This window comes from Malaclemys terrapin, chromosome 5, assembly GCF_027887155.1.
Source record: "Malaclemys terrapin pileata isolate rMalTer1 chromosome 5, rMalTer1.hap1, whole genome shotgun sequence".
NCBI classification, from domain to species: domain Eukaryota; kingdom Metazoa; phylum Chordata; order Testudines; family Emydidae; genus Malaclemys; species Malaclemys terrapin.
Window position 1 is genome coordinate 14,810,824 of NC_071509.1, and position 25,019 is coordinate 14,835,842.

Consider the following 25,019-nt stretch of genomic DNA (forward strand, 5'->3'; position numbering starts at 1 on the left):
TGCCACAGTCGTTAGAGTGAAAACCAAGGGCCTGATTCTCTGCTACCAGCACCTTGCATAATGAATGTAAAACTCTACCAAATCAGATGCTGGCATTTTAAATACGCTTCGCACTCACGCTGCATGGATGAAAATGGCTGCACAATGTGCATGGCAACCGAGAATTAGGCTCTTATGGTCCACAGTGCATGCACAATATGTCCCCCATTCTTTAACAGTTCAACACTGGTCTGACACATTATCTTAATATACTACAGAGCAACAGCTCCAGACAGTTTATTCATATAAGACTCAAGGTGCTGAATGATGCAGCAAGTTTGTGTTCAGATGCCAATTAGGATCCCATTTTTCACTTATGATCGTGGCAGGTATATGAAAGGTCTCCAGAATGCAGGTCTAATGTATTAAAAAGCAGCACTACACAGTTCCACAAGATGGATTATAACCTAAGAAGGTACTTACCTTGTTTACTGTATATGCAAGAGTTTGAAGAACTGCTAGTTTATCCCTAAATTTAAGAAACTTACATTAATAGCATGCAACAGGCTTTCAACATCAATTCATATCATGTATTAACTTTTTGTCCTGTACTAGATGAATTGGGAGTCTCAGGGAATCAGGATTTTAAGAAAAATTGCACTGTCAAGTATAATGATACTCTAAATATTCTAATCCTGTTTAAAATACATCATTTTCTCTTGGGACATGGAAGGAAGGAGGGGAACGAAAGCTTGACTGATGAAGTGGAGTTGAACCACTTAATTCAATAACCTATTATATATATACTTAATTAGTATGAAATCATTTCAGCTAACACAATTAAGACTTTATAAAAACGGAGTCTGTATATGTTTTTTCACCCCCCTCATGCCACACGCATTAGCTGGGAGAGAACTGGGGGGAGATGGGAAAGGGAGAGAATGTTATCTCTGGAAGCCTCAAATCACAGAAACCAATTCTTGTGCTGACTGAGGGCTGGATGTAGCATCCTATTCTGTAACTTTTGGGCTGATTGAAAGAAATATAATTGACAGTGTCAAGAGCTGCTCCTTTCCATAATGCTCCCAGGCCTTGCAAATTCAAGGATCCAAACTCAAATGCTTCACAGGTAGCATGCTGAACTGACATTCAATTGCTAAGCAAACCCATCCATATTGGTTTGCCTCCAATATCTCACTTCTAGATCTACAGTATAACTAGTAAGACTCACTCTGCACTCAAGCTAGCTCCCCTCCATGGATCAACTAGCAACAATAAGAATGGAGTGGGGTACACCCAATACCATATCTTCAGCACCCCCTCCACAATAATCCATTCTCCAAGATTTTAGAAATACAAGCTTCCTCCTGCTTTTATTTCATCTGCTCCAGTTATGCAAAAGTTTATTTTAGCTATTTTGAAATGTGTCTCAACATAAGCAATATCCCCAAAAATCAGTAAGATTTGGTGGCTAGTAAACATGGTCTTTAAGTAAGAAAGAAACAAAAGTACTGAAACAGAGGTTCTTTAAAGTGGTCTCTTAAAGAAAAGTTAGGGGTGGCTTCCTGGAGACAGAGCCCTTCATTCAATTTCCCCATTGACTTTCTCCCTCACTCCACAATACACAAAACTGAAATTTATTTACTGTTAGCATACACAAAAGTGTAGAGGGCAGATGTCAGGAAAACTCTGAGGGCCCCAACTGGGAGGGAGAAAAGCAAGAGATGAGATATTAACACTCACCAAGTTTTCTTTCTTGGAAGAACAATTTCTTCTTCAGTAACTTTAAGAAGAAATATTGATCATAATACTGTTAGACTTGATATATGAGACTGGCATTTCTGCAACTACAACCAAACTCTTGATTATTCTAAGCTGCTAAAAGTCAAAAATAGCAGTCCTGATTTTTAAGATGGGGAATTCTGAACGTAATAAGTTTTAAATTCCTCTTTAGGTGCCTTGTTTATTTTAACTACATAACAGAGTACATTTTGCAGAGCTGAAAAAATGAACTATATAATTAAGATACTGTACCTCCTGGGTCAGCTTCAGTCTTCTGAAGTGATGCACTTCCTGAACAATGCCTACAGACACCAAACATGGCCGTGAGGGTTTTGAGTATCAGCATACACATTAATATGTATTGCAAAAATGGATTTGCAGAATTCTGGACTGCAAGCAACTAGACCATTAACAAATGCAGGTCACTGGCAATCCTACACAATATTGCCAACTCTGGGGTTTTATCACAAGCCTCGTGATATATGTTGTTTTTCTTAAAGCCCCAGCTCCTGGAATCAGGTGATCACAAGAGAACCTCTAGCCAAGTTTCTAAAGAAAAGCTTGAAAATGTGAATTCTAAAGGTTCCAAAAATGGAAGGCAAATTTAAAAAATAAATTTGCAGGATTTTGCCCCTTCCCTCCATGTTTTTGAATACTTGCACTACATGCACAAACACAAAGCTTTGTGTTGGAAGCTGGAACTAGGCTGAATGCTTATATATATCAGGTCTTTTTCAAAGAGCTCACAGGATGTAGATGGATTCAGAAATGAGTGTACAACACCTCTACGTACTGTGCAGCCTACAGATAGGTAGCCATTTTGCGCTGAATTTAGATGTGGTTTGCTCTCTAGAGCACATAGAGAATGCCCTTTAACACACGCCTCTCTTTTGTTCACTTTGGTATTCATGTCAATCTAAATTAAGAGTAATTTGTACTGAAATCTATTTGCTCCTATGGAACAAACAGGCTTAAACTTTGTATTAGCCTGTGCCCCCAAACTTTGCTACAGCTCTGGGGCTGGTGTACACTACAAGACTAAACATTGGCCCTGAGCCTGTGCAAAGCATGAATTTACATATACCTCACTGCAGGACCAGGGATTTGTGTTTCAACTGTGTTGTGGGACAACCAACCAAGTGATCGTTTTGTAACCAGGTCTCTCAACGCTGCTGTTAAAAAAACCGCCCCAATATAGCTTTTTTCCTTTCCCCGTCTCTCTTGTCTGTTAGATTGTAACTAAGGTCTCTGTCCGTTCCCGGAGCACAAGCATGAATTCCACATGGCTAGAACGCACCATGAAGGGCGACTCCGTTGCGCAGGCGCAGCGCTCACTAGCTCTAAGTGCGCAGGCGCTGGCCTCATCGCCTCAGCACCTTGCCTGCCCACCCGCGTTACCGGCTCTCCAGCCCATCCCCCGCTCCTACCTGCTGCCCTCTCCCTTCCCCGCGCCAGGCAGCCGTACGCTGCAGCGTCCGCTCAATAGTATCGCTTGCTGCCAGGAGCCGTGCCGCAACCATCGTCCCGCCATCTTAGCGGCCCGCCCGGGGGATGCCGGGAAGCAGGGGCGGTACCATTTGCCTCTGGGAGGAGGAGGGAGGCGGGAGATCCCCTTCTCCAGGAAGTGGAGTTGGTATCGTCCAGTGACGGCCCCTCCCCCGGAGTGCGGGCACGCCGTTGGGGGCCGCGTGGTGCTCGTGGCGTAGTGGCTCCCTGTTGAGGGAGTCTCTGGAGCGGGAGGAGGGAGCGGCTTGAGCGCTCACCATGGGGCCGCCCAGAGAGGTGCCGTGGCGGCGGTTGACCGGTATTTCCTTCGGGATGTACACGGCCGAGGAGATCAGGTGAGGACCGGAGCCTGGAGAACCCCCGCAGGAACTACCATTCCCAGCATGCCTTGCGCCGCCAAGCGGCCAGAACCCCATGGACTCTTGGCGCATGTCATGCTGGGGCATGTAGTCCCTGTGTGGGACATCGTCCGTTGTGCTGGGGTCTCAGCTCAGCGTGGCGGGGGGGGGGGGCGGTGTAAGGGGGTCTCACCCCCTGGTCTGCAGGGAGCCGGGCCGGCGCCCTTCTACCTGCCCCCCTCTTGGAGCCCAGCGCAGCATGGGTGCGGGGGATTGGAGAAGGGGCAGGGGCAGCCCAGGTCGGAGGGAGGTGGGTGAATCATAGATCAGGGTTGGAAGGGACCTCAGGAGGTCATCTAGTCCAACCCCCTGCTCAAAGCGGGACCAATCCCCAGACAGATTTTTGCCCCAGATCCCTAAATGGCCCCCTCAAGGATTGAACACTCAACCCTGGGCCAGATGAGGCTGGGGGACAAAGAGGCTGCCAACCTGGAAGAGGGAGGGTGGGTGGGGGGAGACAGGGGAAGGGGTGTTCTATGCCGTAGAATGGGAGCTAAAGTGGAGAGGAGAACCCTAGCCTGGGTGGGAGTGGGGCGGAGGAGGTGGCCCTCCACTGTTGTGAAAGGGAGAAGAGGACCTGGTGTGTGCTCCCAGGAGAGAGGGTCCTTCAGCCAACTGGGGAGGGAGAGCTGCTGTCATGTGCTGCCGGGGAGCAGACCTGTAGTTATTAAAGATGGTACTTTCGGTAAGAATAGGAGTATTCCCTTGGGTATCGTGACTAGCTTTCCTGACATCCCTGCCACTGTTGGTGGTGCAGTGGTTGGAACCTTTGAGGAAAAGTTTTATGTAGATATGGCCCTGTAACTGGATATACAGATTTCAGAGGGGTAGCCGTGTTAGTCTGTATCAGTAAAAACAAGGAGGAGTCCTTGTGGCACCTTAGAGACTAACAAATTTATTTGTGCATAAGCTTTCGTGGGATATAACCCACTTCATCAGATGCATAGAATAAAAAATACAGTAAGCAGGTATAAATATACAGCACATGGAAAGATGGGAGTTGCCTTACCAAGTAGGGGGTCAGTGCTAACGAGGCTAATTCAGTTAGGGTGGATGTGGCCCATTCCCAACAGTTGACAAGAAGGTGTGAGTATCAACGGAGGGAAATTTATTTTTTGTAGTAACCCAACTACTCCCAGTCTTTATTCAGGCCAAATTTGATGGTGTCAAGTTTGCAAATTAATTCCAGTTCTGCAGTTTCTCGTTGAAGTCTGTTTTTGTTGTTGAAAAATGGCGACTTTTAAGTCTGTTATTTATCAGAGGGGTAGCCGTGTTAGTGTGGATCTGTACTGTAGAGAGTCCTGTGGCACCTTAAGACTAACAGATGTATTGGAGCATAAGCTTTCGTGGGTGAATGCCCACTTCGTCGGATGCTATTGAGTGTCCAGGGAGATTGAAGTACTCTCCTACTGGTTTTTTAATGTTACAATTCTTGAGGTCTGATTTGTGTCCATTTATTCTTCTGCGTAGAGACTGTCCGGTTTGGCCAATGTACATGGCAGAGGGGCATTGCTGGCACATGATGGCATATATCACATTGGTAGATGTGCAGGTGAACGAGCTCTTGATGGTGTGGCTGACATGGTTGGGTCATATGATGGTGTGACTGGAATAGATATGTGGACAGAGTTGGCAATGGGGTTTATTGCAGGGCTTGGTTCCTGGGTTGGTGTTTCTGTGGTGTGGTGTGTAGTTGCTGGTGTGTATTTGCTTCAGGTTGGGGGGCTGTCTATAAGCGAGGACTGTCCCGTCTCCCAAGGTCTGTGAAAGTGGGGGATCGTCCTTCAGGATAGGTTGTAGATCCTCGATGTGCTGGAGAGGTTTTAGTTGAGGGCTGTAGATGATGGCTAGTGGCATTTTGTTACTTTCTTTGTTCTCTGTAGTAGGTACTCTCACCTTCTTGTCACCATCTTATACCTGCTTACTGTATTTTCTACTCCATGCATCTGATGAAGTGGGTTATAACCCACAAAATCTTATGCCCAAAGAAATTGGTTAGTCTCTAAGGTGCCACAAGGGCTCCTCATATTTTTGGGGGGTATACAGAGGAAACAAGTGAAACTGAGTATACACAAAGTGCTAGCAAATGAAAAAAATAAACGGGGAGGAAGAAGATATGATCCTTTTCCCTAACTTTTTTGCTGTTACTTGTAATATCCAAGCATATACAAAGTTAACAATATCTGCCATCATACATGTAACTTTTTGTTTTTCTTTCATCTTTAGGAAACTAAGTGTAAAAGCCATAACCAACCCTCGTTACCTAGATAACGTGGGCAACCCAGCAGTAAATGGACTGTATGATTTGTCTTTGGGACCACCTGATGCCAAAGAAGTGTGTACTACTTGTATGCAGGACTTCAACAACTGCCCAGGACACCTAGGCCACATAGATCTGCCACTGACTGTTTACAATCCTCTATTTTTTGATGTACGTATATGCTGTTGAGAATTTGTTAATGTTGTAGACTAGTCTTCGCTGGCTAGTAGTCTAGGTTCTTTCATAGCTAGTGATTTTTGAAGAATATTAAGGATTCAGTAGGTAGTGATACAGGGAAATCCTCCTCTGGTGAAGGGTCTTCTATCAAAAGGACTTGATTTTAAACATATATTCACTGTAATAGTCAAATGATTCCTCCCTCCCTTTCCCACTTGCTATTGTCATGCCTTCACTTACAGTGAGAAACATCTGTAGTAAGACTAGCCAAACTTTTTTTCACCTAATCGAAGAAATTGTAATAAAATGAGGAGACAAGGGTCACACCCTACCTTGTAGTAGAAATGTCTGCACCCACCCTCCTTGCTTAGCCAGAGAACAGGTAGAGAAGATTAATATAGTAGAACTAATTTATGGTGGAATGAAATTTCAGCATAAGCAGAGTGAGGTTTTACTATAAGAGGAGTGAAAGTCCATTGAAATGTACTTAAACCATTCAGACTTTCACTCCAGTTCACTGTAACAAATTTACTGCAAGCAGATGTCATTTTATTTATGAGTAAGGCTAAGATTGTCATGGGTATTTTTAGTAAAAGTCATGGACCGGTCATGGGCAATAAACAAAAATTCACAGCCCCATGATCTGTCCATGATTTGAACTATATACCCCTGACAAAATCTGGAGGGCTCTGGGGATGCCCGCAAGGGTGGGGCGCTCTGGGGCATGTGCTGGAGGATGGGGGGGGCGGGGCTGCAAGGTGCCCGCTGGTGCTCCGGGGGTGGGGTGGGGAACAGACTGTGGGGTGGTTGCTGGTTCTCCAGGGGGGAGGGACTCCAGGACGCCTGCTGGTGCTCCGGGCGGTGCCGGGGAAGGGACGGGACTCCGGGGCTCCCACTGGTGTTCTGGTGGGGAGAGATGGGACTCTGGGGCGCCCGCTGGTGCTCAGGTGGGACGGGAGGAGGAGGGGGGTTTGGGCAGCCCTAAGGTCAGTTGCACTTGCCGGCTGCAGAAGCCATGGAGGTCCTGGAAAGTCGCAGAATCCATGACTTCTGTGACCTCCGTGACAGTCTCGCAGCCTTATTTATGAGGTATTGAGAACGTAATACTTGAATGGTGCCATTTAGTGTAAGATGTGGCTTGGTTAAACACAATTTGATGATTGAAACAAATTAGTAATAATACTTCAGTTTAGCATTTAATTCATATTGCTTATTATCCAAAGATCTCAAAGGGCTTTACAGACACTAAGGGCTCGCCTACACTTGGAAATTTATTTAAATAGGTATTGTGGAGTAAGAGTAATCACACGGGCTGATACCAAATCACTAGTCCAAAATTCTGGAATAGGTGTTTAGGTAAATATTCAAGTGAAGGAAAGCCCTAAGAACTACATCCTGCAATATTCTGAGTGCCTGAAGAGAGATGCTGAACTTCTGTTGATTTCAGTAGTGCTTGAGGGCACTCCATGCATGCCTGGTCCTGGGAAGTGCTGTCCATGCCCGAAGTCTCACATCTCTAACATGCTGCAGCTAATTCAAAATCAGTGGGTGGCTATTTTCCCCAGACTAACTTTTATAAATATTAAAAGGTCCTTCACTTTGAGCCTCACCAGCTGTTTTGAAGCAGGGTGCTACCTCTTGATGCCTCTTTCTCCTTGATCAGGGCATAGAGTTTCAGATGCCATGGCGAGGGGTATGGTATATGAACCTGAATAGAAATAAAATGAAACAGTTCTGTTGTTCTCCGGGATGTGGAGGGAGAAGCTGGCTCTTATTGGTGGGCTCAGGGCCTCAAGGAAACACTTCACTGTTTGAAAGCATTGGAAGCTAGAGACTTTCTGTATTGCTGACAAGTAACTTCAGTCTTCCAAATAACACTGGCATTTTCCTTAAAACGAGTCAGCTTCCCTTCAGTAGTTCTATTTTCCACACCATTAAATCTACCAGACTAATTTTTGTTTTCTTTTCAGAAATTATACCTTCTGATCCGAGGTTCTTGTTTAAACTGTCACTTGCTGACCTGTACTCGAGCTGTGGTTCACCTATTGCTTAGCCAGCTGAAGGTCTTGGAGAAGGGGTTGCTTCATGCGGTCTGTGATCTTGAGGCCATCCTGAATAGGGTAGGTATCCTCCTGTTTGAGTTTGCAGCATTGTAAAGGTGTGATGATGCTAATTTCCTCTTTCTCTGTCTTTCAGTTTTTGGATGAAAACACAGATGCATCTGGTTTAGACATTGAAGAAGAGTTAAATTGTCATGTGAATGAAATATTACAAAATAATCAGCTAGGAGATGAGTGCTCACATGTGAGTAGAATAAGTGATCTTTCTTGGAATCTCAGGCTTGCCATGTGTGTACCTCCTTTAAATAAGTAGCTTGGTTAGGTATCTCCAGATTTTATCCCAAAGTTGTGAATTCGGCTGCTTTAGAGGAAAAAAGGTGACTTGTGGCCAAGTGTTTATAGTGGAGCTGCCATTGGATCCATAAGAGGATAAGATAACTTAGCACCATCCCAAAAGAGAGTTGTTTATGGTGTGTGTGTGGGTGTGTGTGTGTGTGTGTGCGTGTGTCGTTTTGTATGTACGTGTGAAGGGAAATAATTCAATAGTGCTTTGAGAATAATTATGTAAATGAGATTAAACTAACAGTCATCAAAGCCATCTTGCAAATATTACGTACTTGAGGCTGTAGCAGGTCCTTTTTAAGAAGTCAAGAATATTTTGCATGTATCTAAATATCTTCGGATAGCCTATGTGAACAAGCCACGGAATAGCTATAATTAGGTAAAGTAATTTGCCTACAATGTTTCTTTCTTGAGTTTGTCACTTGTTCCATGTGAGAGGAATGTTGCTATAATGAAGCTCTTAAGCATTCGTATGACAACAAAAATCCTTTGGCATGAAAAATCTGCAGATTCTGAAGATATACTGCCGCTTCACAGATTTTTTCTGTTTTCTACACAATTTAAGCTTTCACTCAAAATTTGTAGTTTCTGATTGCAAAGAACCACTAGCGTAGTCTTGGGTTTAGACTTAAACAATGAAACTAGCAGTAACGGAAATGTTGACACCCCACTGCTTGTCAGCCTCAGTAGGGGGTGGGGGATAACTGCAAAGCCTTATTGTGACAGTTAAAATGCTAACACATTGTCTATTTCTGAGGACAGATGTATTCTCCTACCAGTTCTACTTATAAGATACTTACAGGTGCCTTATCCTGCAATCCTGCTGCATGTCGGACTCCCGTTGACAGCAGTGTAAGTTCTCACAGAGGACTTTATATGATCAGGTTACATAACATGGTAAAAACACCCGTACTCTGTCTACACTAGCGTTTCTGCATCAGCATAGCAGTGCTGGGGCTAAGGCAGTAGGGGGAAGACATTTCAAAAATCTAATGTCAACACTACCTAAAGTCCTAGATTTAATTTCCTGTCCCATTCTCTAAGCCACCAGGTACCAGGAGCACTGTTAAGACAAGACACATGCACACAGTCTCAGTTAGGTGTCAGGAAGCGTCTTCCATCAGTCAGTGATCCCTCTGGCCAAAATGTATCCCAACAATTTATTCTTGTCTGAAAGATTGTTAGCCACATATAGGGTGGATTAAAAAAGTCTGGGGAATCTTTGGGTCTCTGGAGAATTTGGGAGAATCTCAGTTGAAGAGGAAATTAAGGTGATTAAGGCATGAATGTAATCAATAAAGGCAAATTTAATTGCTATTATTCAGCATTAGAAATAAAATTTGTTTTGTGTGTGTACTTCTTAAATTGTAGCTTTTATTTTCACTATGTCATTTTTAAGGTTTTGGGTTTTGTTTTATTTTTCTCCCTTCTAGGTAAAAAATGTGTGTGAGTGTAGGAGTAAACTGATTGCACAGTTTTGGAAACTGCATATGACTTCAAAGAGATGCCCAAACTGCAAGTAAGTATGACTGTGTGCAGAGAAAGCAAGTAGCCTTGTGGATTTATTTTGTGTAATGTAAATAGTCATTTGAACACTGCAAACCATTACACTGACTTTTGTTTTTCCTATTTTTCTTCAAGATCTAGAAGATCACTGGTACGGAAAGAGCACAATAGCAAATTGACAGTAACCTACCCCACTGTGGTACAGCAGAAGTCTGGCAAAGAGGCCATCTTGGAGGAACCAGCAAGTAAAATATCTATATCTATCTATCTATCTATATATATATATATGTATGTGTGCAAATAGTAGTATAATATTTGTATTTTTCAACTTACTTAAGGTCCACAGATCAACTATAATGGGCACTTCAGCATGCTTGTAACTCAGAGGCATAGCCAGACCTAAAAGTTTCCTCTAGTTTTCTCTGCTTAACCAGCCCTCTGCTGCAGAGAAAATACCAGTACTCTGTCTGAGGAAAATTACAGCTTTTTATTTCAAATATCTGACTTATAAGTCAGCTCAATAATTTGGCTTTGCTTTCTGAGTTGCTGTAGCGGCTGGCACCCCTGCTGTGATTTCAGGGAGAGAGTTAGCCTGAGAAAGCACAAACATCCACCAGCTGTAACTCAGTGATTCATCAATGTCTTGGAGCTCTCTTCCTTCCATAGACACCAGTCTTCTCTGGTCATAACAGCAACATGTCCCTGGGATTTTATAAACAAACTAGGAAGAAAATGATAATCCCACAGAGAAAATAAACTCTCATCATGGGAAGAGCAGTTTCCTATCTCTGTATGCACTGTACATCAGAGATGAACATCAAGGCAGAATGGTTTACAAGACAGAAGCTGGATTAAGCAGAGTGGAACCTGCACCTGGAGGTATCTTCACTCATTAGTCAATTTGGTGGGCTGCTGATTGACCTCTTTGCATCTGCAATAAAGCATCTTGTTGTGTCTCCACATGTGAGGACCAGGGATGTGAAGTGACAGTGTTCTAAAGCTGGCAATGGCCTCTGCTGTACGTCTTTCCTCTAGTCCTTAGGACCAAAGACAAGGATAAAAGGGGGGAGGGATAGCTCAGTGGTTTGAGCATTGGCCTGCTAAACCCAGGGTTGTGAGTTCAATCCTTGAGGGGGCCACTTGGGGATCTGGGGCAAAATCAGTACTTGGTCCTGCTAGTGAAGGCAGGGGGCTGGACTCGATGACCTTTCAAGGTCCCTTCCAGTTCTAAGAGATGGGATATCTCCATTAATTTAATTTAATTTAAAAAAAAAAAGGATATCAGTGATATTGTTTTTGTGCTGTTTAGGCTGAAGAGACTGATTCTCAGCCCTGATTAGCCTAGCATTGGACCTCCTGATACTTTTCTCACAGAGGAGGTCTATTATTGAAAGACTGATCCTTTGTCCAGGTTTAAAATGGATTTGGTGATTAATCCTTTCTTAAACACTAAAAGGATGACAACAGACAGCTTATTCTACTGACTGGTGCAAAGACCCGGATTTAACTACCATGATAAAATAAGTGAAACTACCTTGACTTCCTTCCAAGGGGCTGTAATGTGGGTGGATGAGTGTCAAAGCTCTGCATTTTTGTTCTCTGCATGTTCAAGAGTGTGTGTTATTGTGGGGTGTTTTTTGCAATTCCCAACATTAAACATTTCCTTTGGGTGACTACTCAGATTTCACTTCTACAAGCACATAGAGCACAACTTTGAGACCTCATTCTGGTCCTTATGCCATCAGTTAAACCCCTGTGGATGATATTGTTGTACTTTCTAACCATTAAAGTAGCTGCTATCTTTAATTGGGTGAGTTTCCAAATTTGAGACCTTTCTCTGATGAGATGCAGTATTGTACTTCTAGGTCAAACAAGTAGTCCTCACATTCTTCATAGCATTCATTCTCAAAGCATATTCAAAAAATATGCTTCCTTCTATTAGCCATCAAAGGCCAGTCTTTAAGAGCCGAGACAATTCCATGGCAGAGAAGTCTTATATCTCCTGTAATGAGGTGGGCTAGGTGGCCATATAAATTCACCAAATTCTACCTATTGGTCATCCAGTCGTTAGACAATGATATTTTTGGCAGAAGTCATTTCTAGGCTTTAGTGCCTTTGTAGGAGAAATATAGAGAGAATCTAACATGTCTTGTTATCAGTGTTTAAAGAACGATCTTGCCTTCCTTCCCAGGAGGCACACTGCTGTGAAGATCTCATTGTAACTGATCTGTGGGCCTCAGTATGAAGAAAAATATGTGAGCTTACTGAAAATGTCCTCTTTTTGAGTAACAAGGTCCATACCTCTGGCCCACCCTGGAGACAAAGGAATCAGTCATCCATAATAGAAAGAGAAATGGACATCCTAAGATTCAGGTTTAATTTGTTTGGGGGAAATTATCCCTATGCTCAACGGTAGGAGAAAGTATTGTTTAATTTCTTCCCCCACTGTATGGTTAACACAGTCTCTAGGAAGTAAGATGGAATTCTGGCTGTAGAAGCTGTCACAATTGAAGGGACCTTTTGGAGCCAGGGCATTCATTCCCTTGCTGCCAGTGACTGACAGATCCTGGTTCTGCCCCAAAGCAGGCAAGCAATCTGTAGCTCTATTGTACCAGATCTGTGAATTTATTACTTGAAGACAGGAAATATTTCATGTGAAATCAGATATATTTTCCCTATGGTAAATTTTTCCTGTTTAACTAACCTGGACCTCTACACATCTCCTAATCTCTATATGTCAAACTTGGCTTTCATTGTTTCAGTTCTGTTGACTGTGACCAGCAGCAGGACTGTCATATCATGCATATTTTAATTTTACTTATTGGAGAAGCAGTTGGTTTACTTGATTTCCCCAGAACATAAGTTGCATTAATAAAGTGCTGTCATTTGCAGATGACAGCAAATAGTGCTCAGTCAGTTGTGTTTTCTGTTGATTTGCTCCTTTCCATTCCTTTAACTGGAAACAGAAGTTGACTTTTTCACAATTACTATCCAAAGGGAATATATCAAAATAATTTTTTTTCACCCCTCAGTTATAGATGAAACTCAGTTGGGGAAAAGAGGGTACCTGACACCCATCACTGCCAAAGACCACATTGTGGCTCTGTGGAAGAACGAAGGTAACTATTGTTAGACCAAAACTTCTTCAGATTTCTCAATGCTTATATGTTGTACCCTATCCCCTACCTTTCATCTTTGTTTCTTTAGCTTATCAGGGCAGATATTGTTTCTTTACTTTATACAGTGCCCAGCATAATGATCCAAATTGGGGATTAAATTAAAATCTGTATCATAATACATATGCAGAAATAAGATTATACAGGCGACCTAAATTCTGGTATTTCTTTAGTTTACAACCTAAATATTCTCTTATTATAGAGTTTTTTTGTTTGTTTTGTTTTTGTATGGAATACAGGTCTAGTATATATTGTATACACAATGAGACCAACTGGCGTGGGGGTGTGGAACATAATATCCTGTGAAACATCATTTGACATTTGCTCATATGGCTCTTTGGAGAGATGTGGAAAACCAAATAGGATATTGCTAAGCGATAGGCTAATTAGAAGTGTTTTCAGTTGGCCGTTTGGTAATACAGAACCTCCTGCCCTCTTATAGCTAGTACTAGGAACCCAAGGACGTGCATATATAAAACGAAACCTTGAAGGTTATAATAGCATAAGGACAAGAAATAACAGACGAGTCAATAATTTAAGTTGTCTGTGTGGTGGAAGCCATTGGTATTTAGCATTTGGTCTTGATGTTTAATCCAGTTAAATGCCATTAGTCCATCACCAAATGCAGTTGTGAGTTTGAATGCCTAGAGTACAGCAGACCTAATTCAAGTTTTATCTCTTTCTGATTGTACTACTTAGGTTTCTTTTTAAATCACCTCTTCTCTGGTCTGGAGGTTGGTGAGAATTCAGGATTCAGCCCTGATATGTTCTTTCTAGATCTCCTTGTGGTTCCACCTTCAAGGTAACAAAACTTCTTGTGAAACTTTATAGAAATTAGTAATTAGCACATACTGTTTGCAAAAGTCAGAAATGCAGACTCCTAGGGTATAGGTACTGCTCTGTTACAATGTTAGAAGAGCAATGTAATTGTAAGTGGAGTGATCTTTCAGCATGACAGTGTTGCCTGTAAAGGTTGCAAGGGAACTGTTAGTTCACATTGCTATTTCTAATGCAATGAAGATGGCGGGGGGAAGAGCAGGAGGTTGTTTCTGTTGGCTTTATCCCTGTATAATAAGTACAACCTGCCTTAGGTATCGTCCTGTGAATCGTCTTGGAGACCAGATGTTTACAAATGGTCAAACTGTGAACTTGCAGGCTGTCATGAAAGATGTCCAATTAATAAGGAAGCTTCTGGCTTTCATGGCTCAAGAACAAAGTCAACCAATAAAGCTTGTAGAGAATGAAATCCAGAAGGTAAGAGCTGCTGCATACCTGAGTATCCAAAGTGAAAAAATAATGTAAAATTCAAGAAGACTCTCATTAAAACTGCTCTAATAAAGATCGTAGAGTGGGTCAGCAGGCCATTTATGACTGGAAAGGGTCTCTACCTGGCTGGGCTTGTGTGCTATTGTCCCAAGGAGGCCTGCTGCAAGGGGAAAGCAGTTTGCTCACAGGCGTCTATTGTTGATTTTTCCGCATTTATTAATAAAGCGAATGTTTGGTGTGTATGAGAGAGAATGGGCCACTAGTTCACTGGGTTGGTACGACACAGACCACCAAAGTAGAAGTTTCTGCCATGCTGCTCTGAACGTACATCATTGCTGAGATGCAGGAAGTGGGATTACCACTGTGGGTAAGGGGCAATTCAGCTTCTGAGGCGTAGCAGTGCCAGTTGTGGGTACTGCCCCTTAGTAGCTAGGCTGGCATCCGCTAATTCACACAGGCCACAAAATAGCAGTTAGTTCGGGAGTGGACAAACTTTTTGGCCTGAGGGCCACATTGGCATTGAGAAACTGTATGGAGGGCCGGGTAGGGAAGGCTGTGACTCCCCAAACAGCCTGGCCCCCGCCCCTTATCCGCCCCCTCCCACTTCTCTCCCCCTTCAGACCCCCGACCCATCCAACTCCCCCTGCTCCTTGTCCCCTGATCGCCCCCTTCTGGAACCCCTACCCCAACCGCCCCTTGACCCCTGACTGCCCCGCCCCCAAACAGGCCCCCCGGAACTCCACTCCCTATCCAACCCCCCCACTCCCTGTCCCCTGACTGCTCCCCCGGGACCCTCTGCCTCTTATCCAACCTCCCCGTCCCCTTACCATGCTGCTCAGAACAGCAGGAGCTCGCCACCTGGCTGGAGGCAGCCACACCACCTGCACTGCCTGACAGGAGCGGCGGGCCAGAGCAATGGCGGTGTGGCGTGCTGAGGCTGCAGAGGGGAGGGGATGGGACGGGGGCTAGCCTCCCTGGCTGGGAGCTCAGGGGCCGGGAAGGACGGTCCCGCAGGCTGTAGTTTGCCCACCTCTGAGTTAGTTGGTAACAATGTTCAGTCACTGCTGACCTAAGCTGTTTTCACATGGGTGAACTAGAAGTGGAAAGCTCCATATACAGTCACCAACCCTCTGAAACATCCAGACCCACATCATTTCCCAGTTGGATCATGTTGAGAGCTGCCAGGGGAATGCTGGGGAAGCCCTATACCGATGATTTCTGAATTTAACATGTGAGCCACTTTATCTGCAAGCAGGGTATGCCCAACACATGCATAGCAACTTTTCTCACCCAGATTTAAGTGCTCTCCTTTATAGTTGCACTCCTGACTGTGGAGTGGCATCCAAATATTTTACTTCCATTATTCTGATTTATATTTTTTTAACATTTAGATTGAGGTAGCACTTACAGGCTTTAACTAGGTCAGTCCCTGTTATGCTAGGTGCTGTACAAACATATGGTAAATTACAGTCCTGGGTCTCTGTCAAACATGTTCTTTGTTTCTCATCCTCAGGTAAGAAACTCTTGCACCTTTTAGCTGTGAGAGGAACTTCCCAATTCCAGTTTGAAACATGCTAAACCTAAAAAAAAAAAAAAAAAAAAAAAAAAAAAAAGTAGGACTAGAAATAAACTGTAATCCAGTTGAGTGCCCCTCTCCCTGTATATAGTCCAGGCTTGCTGTATGTTATGAGCTCTGATGCTTGGCATCAGCTAAACTAAATACTCCTTTTGATTTACGTTCATTGCAATAACATCCTTGAAGGCATTGTAAATTACTTTAATCACTGATCAGAGGGGTAGCCGTGTTAGTCTGAATCTGTAAAAAGCAACAGAGGGTCCTGTGGCACCTTTGAGTATCTGAAGAAGTGAGGTTCTTACCCACGAAAGTTTATGCTCCCGGTACTTCTGTTAGGCTAGGTCTACACTACCCGCCTGAATCAGCGGGTAGAAATCGACCTCTCGGGGATCGATTTATCGCGTCCCGTCGGGACGCGACAATCAATCCCCGAATCGGCGCTCTTACTCCACCAGCGGAGGTGGGAGTAAGCGCCGCCGACGGGAAGCCGCAGAAGTCGATTTTGCCGCCGTCCTCACAGCGGGGTAAGTCGGCTGCGATACGTCGAATTCAGCTACGCTATTCACGTAGCTGAATTTGCGTATCTTAAATCGACTCCCCCCTGTAGTGTAGATGTACCCTGAGTCTCAAAGGTGCCACAGGACCCTCTTTTGCTTTAATCACTGAGTTTCACCACTAGGTGGAGCTGCATCTTCAGCAATTTGAAACTGCTTGAGGTAGTCATGTAATTAAATGTGTTTGGAAATTGTCCGTGGCACGGACTGTAATACCTCATGAAAAAAATGGCATAGGGTTTTTAATGATTGTGAGAAATTAGGATCTTGGATTATTTTTATCTAAAAGAGGGTGGCTCCTAGCACTTTGTTGGATAACTCACTCAATGCTGACTCAGATGGGAAACTGCCATTTATTTGATTACCAACTATTGAATCCCTATTGCCGTGTGTTACCTATTGTTTTCCTTGGAAGTCTCCTATCCAGGGGCTAACGAGGCCTGACCTGGTTTAATTTTTGAGGTTTCAGAACAGTATGTTGAGATAATCTAAAAGTAACATTTATCTTGTTAGTGATTTCATTGGGTTTCTTAGCTTTAATCAGATGGACAAAAATGAGTGATGTTTCATCTGTGATTTCCTTTGAGAGCTTAATGCTATAAACACAAGGCTGGTAAAACAGGAATTGAATTTTTTAAATCCAGGTTCTCCGACATTTCTACAGGTGACAGATGAGCCGTTGGAATCACTGGATCGTTCAGTCCTGGCTATGATCTCAGGACAGAGCACTGCAGATAAACTGTACAACATTTGGATTCGTCTTCAGAGCCATGTCAATATTGTGTTCGATAGTGACATGGACAAATTAATGACAGAAAAATACCCTGGTATCCGTCAGGTGAGTGTCAAGGAAGTCTCAAACAGACTTCACTAGACTTTGTGTGGTAAGAGACAGCTATAGAGAGAAGCACGAAGGGAATAAGTATGAAAAGTGAAGTAGTTGTGTTTAATTTGTAGGCATTTCCATGGCACTCATCACTATAGTATCTAGTGTGTTTGACTGACTCATTGGATACTTTGATACAGTATATTTGTAACATCTGCATTTTTTTGTCTTCTCATTCTTTTAATTTCTACTTTCAAAGATACTGGAGAAAAAGGAAGGACTGTTCCGCAAGCACATGATGGGAAAACGTGTGGATTACGCTGCTCGGTCAGTCATTTGCCCTGACATGTACATTGCTACCAATGAGATTGGTATTCCTATGGTAAGGGAAAATAAAGTATTATGTTTGTTAGGACAACCCTGTAGGTGGGATTGCAGTGTAGCATATTTGACAATGTAGTTACCAATTTGAAATTTGTATATTCACTGGCTGATCCAGTCTCTTACCCCACATCCCCTCATTCTCACAGTATCTCCATAGTCCTGCAAAGCAGATTTCCCTTACGTGTAATCTGATGGTTACATCTGTGTTAATAAAAAGATAGTTGAAGACCAGAAAATTTGCCAGTTGTTGTTATACTAAATATTGCCTCTGAGAGAGAGATTGGAAGGAGAAAGGTCTGAATTTGGGTCATGGGAGCTTGACAACCACTGAACATTTTAAGTAGAGCTTGGCTCCCATTTTCCTATCCCTGGTCTTTGCATGTTGCATTTTGTAACATCACAGCAGCCTGTGCCAAGCTTTAGGTAGATGTAGTGTGCTGAGTCATTGGTGCAAAGCTGCCTTAATTCCTTCCCTACTGACTTGCAGTTTCCTCCCAAAGAGAGAACTGCACTTAAGGGAAGCTCTTGCTGGCACTTCTGAAGACCTGCAAGTTCTGCTAATGATGGTGGCTGGAATTCTCAGCCTGTGCAACAAGGCCTATAGGGACGTGTGTTACTGTGATTTTGTTAATTTTTTTTTTTTACTTCAGTCACATTTCCCTTGCTCCTGCTTGTGGAGTTTAATTAGCTTAGAGACTTGGGCTGTTCTCATAACATCAACTTTTCCATTTCACTGTCTAAGACTCATGGATCTGTGACTGATGCATTTTTTTTCTTTTGTCATCAGCTGTTTGCTTTTGGAAAATAAAATCATGATTTCTGTTCTTATATATAACCAGTTAATGGATTTTTCTACTTGTCTTCAGGGGGAACACAACAGAGAAGGAACAAATTTTCCCATTTATCATAGTGAAACCACAAAGAAGAGACAGAAATATATTTGTTAGAAGTGAAAATTCTTGAATATGGCAATTATCACAGTTTTGGGGTCATTGCCCCTGCATGCCACCTTTGGGGTCCTCTCTAGGGGCACCCAGTCAGGACTTCAGACCTTCAGCTGTCACCTGATTGTGGGCAGGGACTTTTGTGCCCACTCCCTTCTGAACAGTGTTTTTAAGGCTGCACAGCGCCCTGCTGTACACTGATATCCCCAGCAAGTCAGTCTGCCTAAAGGCCTACTCCTATGGGTTGCTTTCTCTCTCTGGGCTATGAACAGTGTATTGCCAGCACGTAGAAGTTACCACACAACTGTGACTCAGCAGAGTACATTTATTCTTAACAGAGGAAAGCACATAGATGTATAACATATATATATATTTTTATACAATGTTTCCTACACACATACACCAGAAATCGCCCATATTTCACATGGGGAGTCTGGTAGGCCCACACCCCTTCCAGCACTGCAGCAAGAGGCAAAGCCTTTCCTTGGACAGAAGGTCCTGTCCATTTGCTGAACTGAAAGGAAGACCACAAGTTAGTTCAAGCTCATCCTTTTTATACAAGAATCCCTGTATTTGTTTCCCTAGTCTCTGAGAAACACAGCCTGAACCACCAAGAGGTGGTGCTTCTCCAGACTTGTTCACTATCACAGGGGTAATCGGTCTCCACTGGTTTTAGTTCCAGCAAGGAGTTATAACTCTTCGGTTGGATGTTAGGAAAAACTTTTTCACTAGGAGGGTGGTGAAGCACTGGAATGGGTTATCAAGGGAGGTGGTGGAATCTCCTTCCTAAGAGGTTTTTTAAGATCAGGCTTGACAAAGCCCTGGCTGGGATGATTTAGTTGGGATTAGGCCCTGCTTTGAGCAGGCGGTTGGACTAGATGACCTCCTGAGGTCCCTTCCAACCCTGATATTCTATGATTCCTCATAGAGAAGAACGCAACGCTATATAAGCCATTTATAAAGTAAATACAATGGTCCCCAAAGATACTGCATGGGGTTGCAGTTTCTGTCACTGATCTTTCTGGATTTCAGTTTTCTTCTTAGTTTGCATTCATGTGTGGTTCTAGAGTTGTCATTCTGAGTCATTAGTACCATTTTAAGCCTAAATCCAGCAACCAGTTATTTTGTTTTGCAGTGACTGATATGTGGCAAGGGAAAAAATTACTTAGTTTGATTTACTAGAGCTGAAAGAAGATTATAAATAAATGGTTTATTTAGAAGGCTACTGATACTTGTAAAAAAATGTCCTGATATAAGGAGATTTAAAACAAAACTTAAATTAAAAAGTCATATGTTGGATCTGTCCTCATGCCTTTTGGTAAATCAAAGATCCTATATCCTAGATTGTAAGAGATGGTAACAGTATTGTGGGGCCTGAAGGGTGGGTGTGGATTATAGGAGAAATGGCTGGGTTACACCTCATCTTTCTTCCAAGTGCCCAGCACCTTTTGGAAATAAAAACTCAGCTGTCTGTCGACTGGCTGCTGTTCAGCAGTGCCATGTTCATTGATCATTGTGCCTGTTTTTCTTCCCGGTTAGGTATTTGCGACCAAACTGACTTACCCTCAGCCAGTAACTCCGTGGAATGTCAAAGAACTGAGGCAGGCTGTCCTAAACGGTCCAAATGTTCACCCCGGTGCCTCCATGGTCGTTAATGAAGACGGGTCACGTACGGTGTTGAGTGCGACCAACCAGACCCAGAGGGAAGCCATAGCTAAACAGCTCCTCACTCCTTCCACTGGAGCCCCAAAACCAGGAATGAAAATTGTGAGTACTATGCAAACCCAACCCAGCAGGGTAAAGAGTTTTTTGGAGATGGGGGCTGTTGAAGCCGGTTACAAAGTGAAGCTGGACCAATGTTCCAGGTACCTCACCTTTTCCTCTGGTGGCTAGAGAAGCTCATGTGGATGTCTGAGGAGAAATGAACAACTTCTAGGTGCAGGGAATTTTTCTTTCCTGCATTTCACTTGAATTCTTGGTGTTTGCATGACTTCCCAATCCTGTAAAGGTAACGAATGCTGCTTCTCTTGGAGGTCTGGGCGGATTTAGCTAGCGAAATACGGTTTCTTTTAGCCATGAAACTTTTTTTTTTTTTCATCCTTTTCTTTGTTATACTTTAATATTATTGTCAAGATACCATGCTGACAATCCTGACAACTGTACTTCTGCATACCCATTTAATACACCTCTACCCCAATATAACGCTGTCCTCCGGAGCCAAAAAATCTTGCCGCGTTATAGGTGAAACTGCATTATATCGAACTTGCTTTGATCCGCCGGAGTGCGCAGCCCCTCTCCCCCCCCCCCCCCCCCCCCCGAGCACTGCTTTACCGCATTCTATCCAAATGCACGTTCTATCGGGTCGCGTTATATTGGGGTAGAGGTGTATTTAGCGTTTCAGTGGGTCCAGTTAGCTCAAAGCCCTTCATAGACCTAAAATAAACCTTCACCATGTTGTTATGAAGTAGGGTGAATAAAAACCTGATTTAAAAAAAATCAAATATCAGATTTATTTTATTTAAATCAAATAGTTTTCTTTTTAAAAATAAACCTGTTTAAAATTAAATTTGAAATTGGCAGCCTAAAAATCTAAACTTACTATAAGCTATTAAAATAAATTAAATACATTTTTAAAATGCTGCTTCATTTAAATAAATTAAAAATGCTGCATATATGAGTTCTCAAATTTTTAATGGGTTAAAGAGTGCTGCTTTTTAAAATCTATATAAAATCAGAGGGAAACCATCTTTATCTTTTAGTTCAACTCAAGCTTTATAAATATATCGTGTCTTGTATTGCACTATTTTCAATCTTTACAGTTGAGCAAATGCTGATAGTTATATTTGGAAAAAATGTAAATACTTCATATTCCGTACTTTTGGTTTCAGTGTAGTGAGTCAGGTTCAGAGAGAATATTTCCTTAATTTGAACTAGTTCATTCAAAGTTGAGAAACCACTTGGGAGTTGAGAGAACCTGGTTTTATCATGTTTAGGAGGTAGCTGCCTGATCAGCATCTGGCCCCCATTCCTCAGCTACTCTGCTTTTCCCTTGATCACTTTTCTCTTTAAAGGGGCTATGTCATGAACAGGGTGTGACTGGCCATGATCCCTACTACCCTTCTAAGAGAACAGACCACCCTGATATAATCCCATCTGCATCATTAGGCAGCTGAGTACCTTTGAAAATCTGGCCCATGGTGACTGGGGAACAATCCATCAATTTCCTAGCTACAGTTAATACTACTTTTGTTTAGTAAATCAGTTTAAAATGCCAAATATGTTTTGATAAACCTTTTTCTTATGTATCCAGCACATTTAAGTTAGCTTATTTAAATAATAAAAACAATTTTAAAAAGTTGTTTTTGTACTTTTGTAATTGAATTAAAATTAAGAATCTGAATAAATGTATGCTAAGCTATATAACTGCTTAAATACATTTTGTGTGGGTATAACATATCCTCCTGGTTAGCACAAAGAAGTACCAAATTCAGTGTAGAGGCTATGTTTGGTTGCAACATGTTTGGTTGGCATAATCATTACATGAGAATGAATCTTTCTTTAGGAAAATAACTGAAAGGTACAAATTCAAAATAAGATTTCCTGTTTGCTGGATTAAATGATTAAATCGCTAATTTTAAAGTACCTTTTGATTTAAATCTTTCCTTCCTGCTGTGAAGTCAGTATTTATCCCCGTTTTCAAGATGGGGAAACCTGTGGCACAAGGAGATAATAAGCCTCGTCAGAGGAGGGTCGCTTTCAGAGCAGGAATTCTTAGCTCCCAACCCAAAGCTCCACTTTCTACATTTCAGGTTACTGTTACATAAATGTGATGTTTGAGCTGTTGCCTCTGATGTCCCATCTCCCCTCTGATATGCAATCCTGTAACTGATGTTCATGCTCTTTTCAGAAGAAAACTTGCAGATGGAGAAAGGTAGCTGCTGTTAGCACCTATACTGAAATGGGAGACAAATATTTGAACAGGGTACATCATATCTGCCAATATTTCCAGGAGATGGCTTTCACGCCTGAGTATCTAAACCAGCATTTTCTTTGACCCCTCAGATTTTTACCTTTGGCATGTTTTGAAATTGACTCTTTGCTGCTGTGTTGGAAGTGGCAAAAGAGCACCTGTGAATTGGGGCCTGAAAATTAAGCTGTCTCAACATTAGCTGAATAGCTTATTCGACTGAAGCTATGAAAGACTGAAAAGAGGGTCACCACATCTATATTAAAAAGTCTTCTATCCTAAATAGAGTTGGGGACTCACAGTATACCATTGTTTGGGGACTTGTATTATGGAATGGTGCTCTTAATTCATGAAAGGCCTTAAGATTCTGAGAGCTCGTATAATGTTCTTGAACATAGAGGTTTTTTAAAACAGAAACAAGGTGAATTGTTGCAAATACGAAGAGCAGTACCTTTGCCACATAGACAGTAATATCCACCTCCAGCAAGCAGCCTTTGGGCCAAGTTGTAGATCTTCAAGAAATCTCAAACTGAATCCTAAGCAGTGATGCAAAGTAGCCTGCCACACGGAGGAGCGGCAGCGGGTCCCTGGGCTGCCCCCCTCCCCAGAGCAGCACATCCGCTGGAGCGCCCCCTCTCCCCCAGCACCTAAGATTTAGTTAGGGATATTTTTAGTAAAAGTCACGGACAGGTCACTGGCCCTGACTTTTTGTTTATTGCCCCTGATCGGTCTGTGACTTTTACTAAAAATACCCATGACTAAATTGTAGCCTTAGACATAGTGTCTCGGTATTTAAGATTTCCCCCCTGTAAAAGGGGGAGAATAGCCCTGCACTACCTCACAGGGGTGTTTTGAGGAAAAATGTGTTCAAGACTGTGAGGTGCTCAGATATGACAGTAAAGGGGGCCATATAAATACCATAGATCGTATAGAATATGGTCACTTCTGACTGAACTAAAATACCTCTAGAAATTTCTTTAAATAGTGAACCGCTGGGAAAATTGGCAGATAATTCCACCCCCATCACATCTCCCTCCAAATCAATAAATAAACTTTCTCTGCTGTTGCGTACATTTTTGGAGGTAGGTGAGGGCTAACCTTGATGTGAACTTCTTCTCTCATCCAAAACAAATCCTACAGAAGCCCCATAAAAAGCCTTCGCTGTGGTATTTATTCAGAAGCAGGAAAGCTGTTTGTTTTGGGCTAGAAAGGGCAGTGCTCAATCATTTGCAGTTTGGCAACAGTTGTGAACATTTGAGGCATTTCCAGGGTGTGCTCCAGGGGAGGACAATACTGAGTTCACTTTCCATTACAGCAATATCTGCACTCTTATCAGCCTGAAATTGTATAACATCATTGGCTGTCGGCCCATCCAGTCTAACATTCCGCAGAGAAGGGTAGAAAGGAAACCACCGAGCGCGCTTAAAGGGTGGTAGTTAAAGTAGCTGCCACATGGATCCACTGTGTCAGAGTTGAAGTATCTTCTTGGAAACTTTTGGTTATTCTGGTCATTGAATCATCTCCGAGGGCTGGGGAATTCCAGTGATCATAAATTCCTTCTCCCTAAGGACTGTTGGAGTCGACTATCATGTTACTTAAAGGGAGTTTAAAATTTCCTTTTGTTTTTAGATTGTAAGTGACCTGCAAAGCAAACATTTAAAATTGAGTTCACCACTAAAATATGTGCTGAATGCACCCACTAACCAGCCTGTGGAGAGCACTCAGCACAGAAATATGCCAGGCTTAGCCTCTTAAAGAGATTTGTTTGTGATGCCTGGAAAGTTTGCTGCAGCTGCTCAGGCTGTGGGTGCCTTAGCATTTGTTTAGTATTTTATTCTAAGTGTCTTATGTGCTTAAATCACTTGTACAAACAATTTAAGTAATCACAATAGTACTGCAAAGTTAAGTATTCTAGCACCTGTTCTATTGAAAGGGAAACTGAGGTATAATGAGGGGAGGTGTGATGGTCAAGATCACCTGGCAAGCTGGTGTCAAAAATGAAATTAGAATTCAGGAGTCCCTGGCCTCTGGTCCTGTGTTCCATCCACTTGACCATGCTGTCTTATTCTAGGCTGTCTGATATTGGAATTATAATACTCCCTCTGATTATTGAGCCAAGTCAGAGGGAACCAGGTAAATGATATTTTTTTCTTCCCTCACATGGCAGAATTTTAAAGGTTTCTTTTTTAGTATTATGCTAAAGTCTTTGATAAACCGTACTGTGAAGGGGCAGGAGGGATTGTATCTTGCCTGGGATGCTGAACTGGTTTGATAACATGAGGAACTAATTCTGGTTTCTGTAGAATCTTGGAATGT

General features: G+C 42.7%; 2 protein-coding genes across 2 annotated transcripts in view; one reads left to right on the forward strand and one right to left on the reverse strand.

The window, feature by feature from the left end:
- The window catches only part of PTCD3 (pentatricopeptide repeat domain 3), a 37,170-nt gene extending 33,872 nt beyond the window's left edge, over positions 1 to 3,298 (reverse strand). Inside the window, exons 1-4 of the mRNA XM_054030654.1 lie at positions 3,189 to 3,298; positions 2,014 to 2,063; positions 1,723 to 1,762; positions 463 to 508 (exon numbers count right to left, since the gene is read on the reverse strand). Of these exons, the coding sequence (XP_053886629.1) occupies positions 463 to 508; positions 1,723 to 1,762; positions 2,014 to 2,063; positions 3,189 to 3,292 (240 nt within the window). The 5' untranslated portion in view covers positions 3,293 to 3,298. The remainder of the gene's footprint in view (positions 1 to 462; positions 509 to 1,722; positions 1,763 to 2,013; positions 2,064 to 3,188) is intronic.
- Positions 3,299 to 3,425: 127 nt separating this feature from the next.
- POLR1A (RNA polymerase I subunit A) overlaps positions 3,426 to 25,019 on the forward strand; it is a 55,315-nt gene continuing 33,721 nt past the window's right edge. The window contains exons 1-12 of the mRNA XM_054030506.1: positions 3,426 to 3,602; positions 5,892 to 6,096; positions 8,073 to 8,222; positions 8,299 to 8,406; positions 9,938 to 10,023; positions 10,146 to 10,255; positions 13,043 to 13,129; positions 13,886 to 13,988; positions 14,278 to 14,440; positions 17,247 to 17,420; positions 17,668 to 17,790; positions 20,276 to 20,503. Of these exons, the coding sequence (XP_053886481.1) occupies positions 3,526 to 3,602; positions 5,892 to 6,096; positions 8,073 to 8,222; positions 8,299 to 8,406; positions 9,938 to 10,023; positions 10,146 to 10,255; positions 13,043 to 13,129; positions 13,886 to 13,988; positions 14,278 to 14,440; positions 17,247 to 17,420; positions 17,668 to 17,790; positions 20,276 to 20,503 (1,614 nt within the window). The 5' untranslated portion in view covers positions 3,426 to 3,525. The remainder of the gene's footprint in view (positions 3,603 to 5,891; positions 6,097 to 8,072; positions 8,223 to 8,298; positions 8,407 to 9,937; positions 10,024 to 10,145; positions 10,256 to 13,042; positions 13,130 to 13,885; positions 13,989 to 14,277; positions 14,441 to 17,246; positions 17,421 to 17,667; positions 17,791 to 20,275; positions 20,504 to 25,019) is intronic.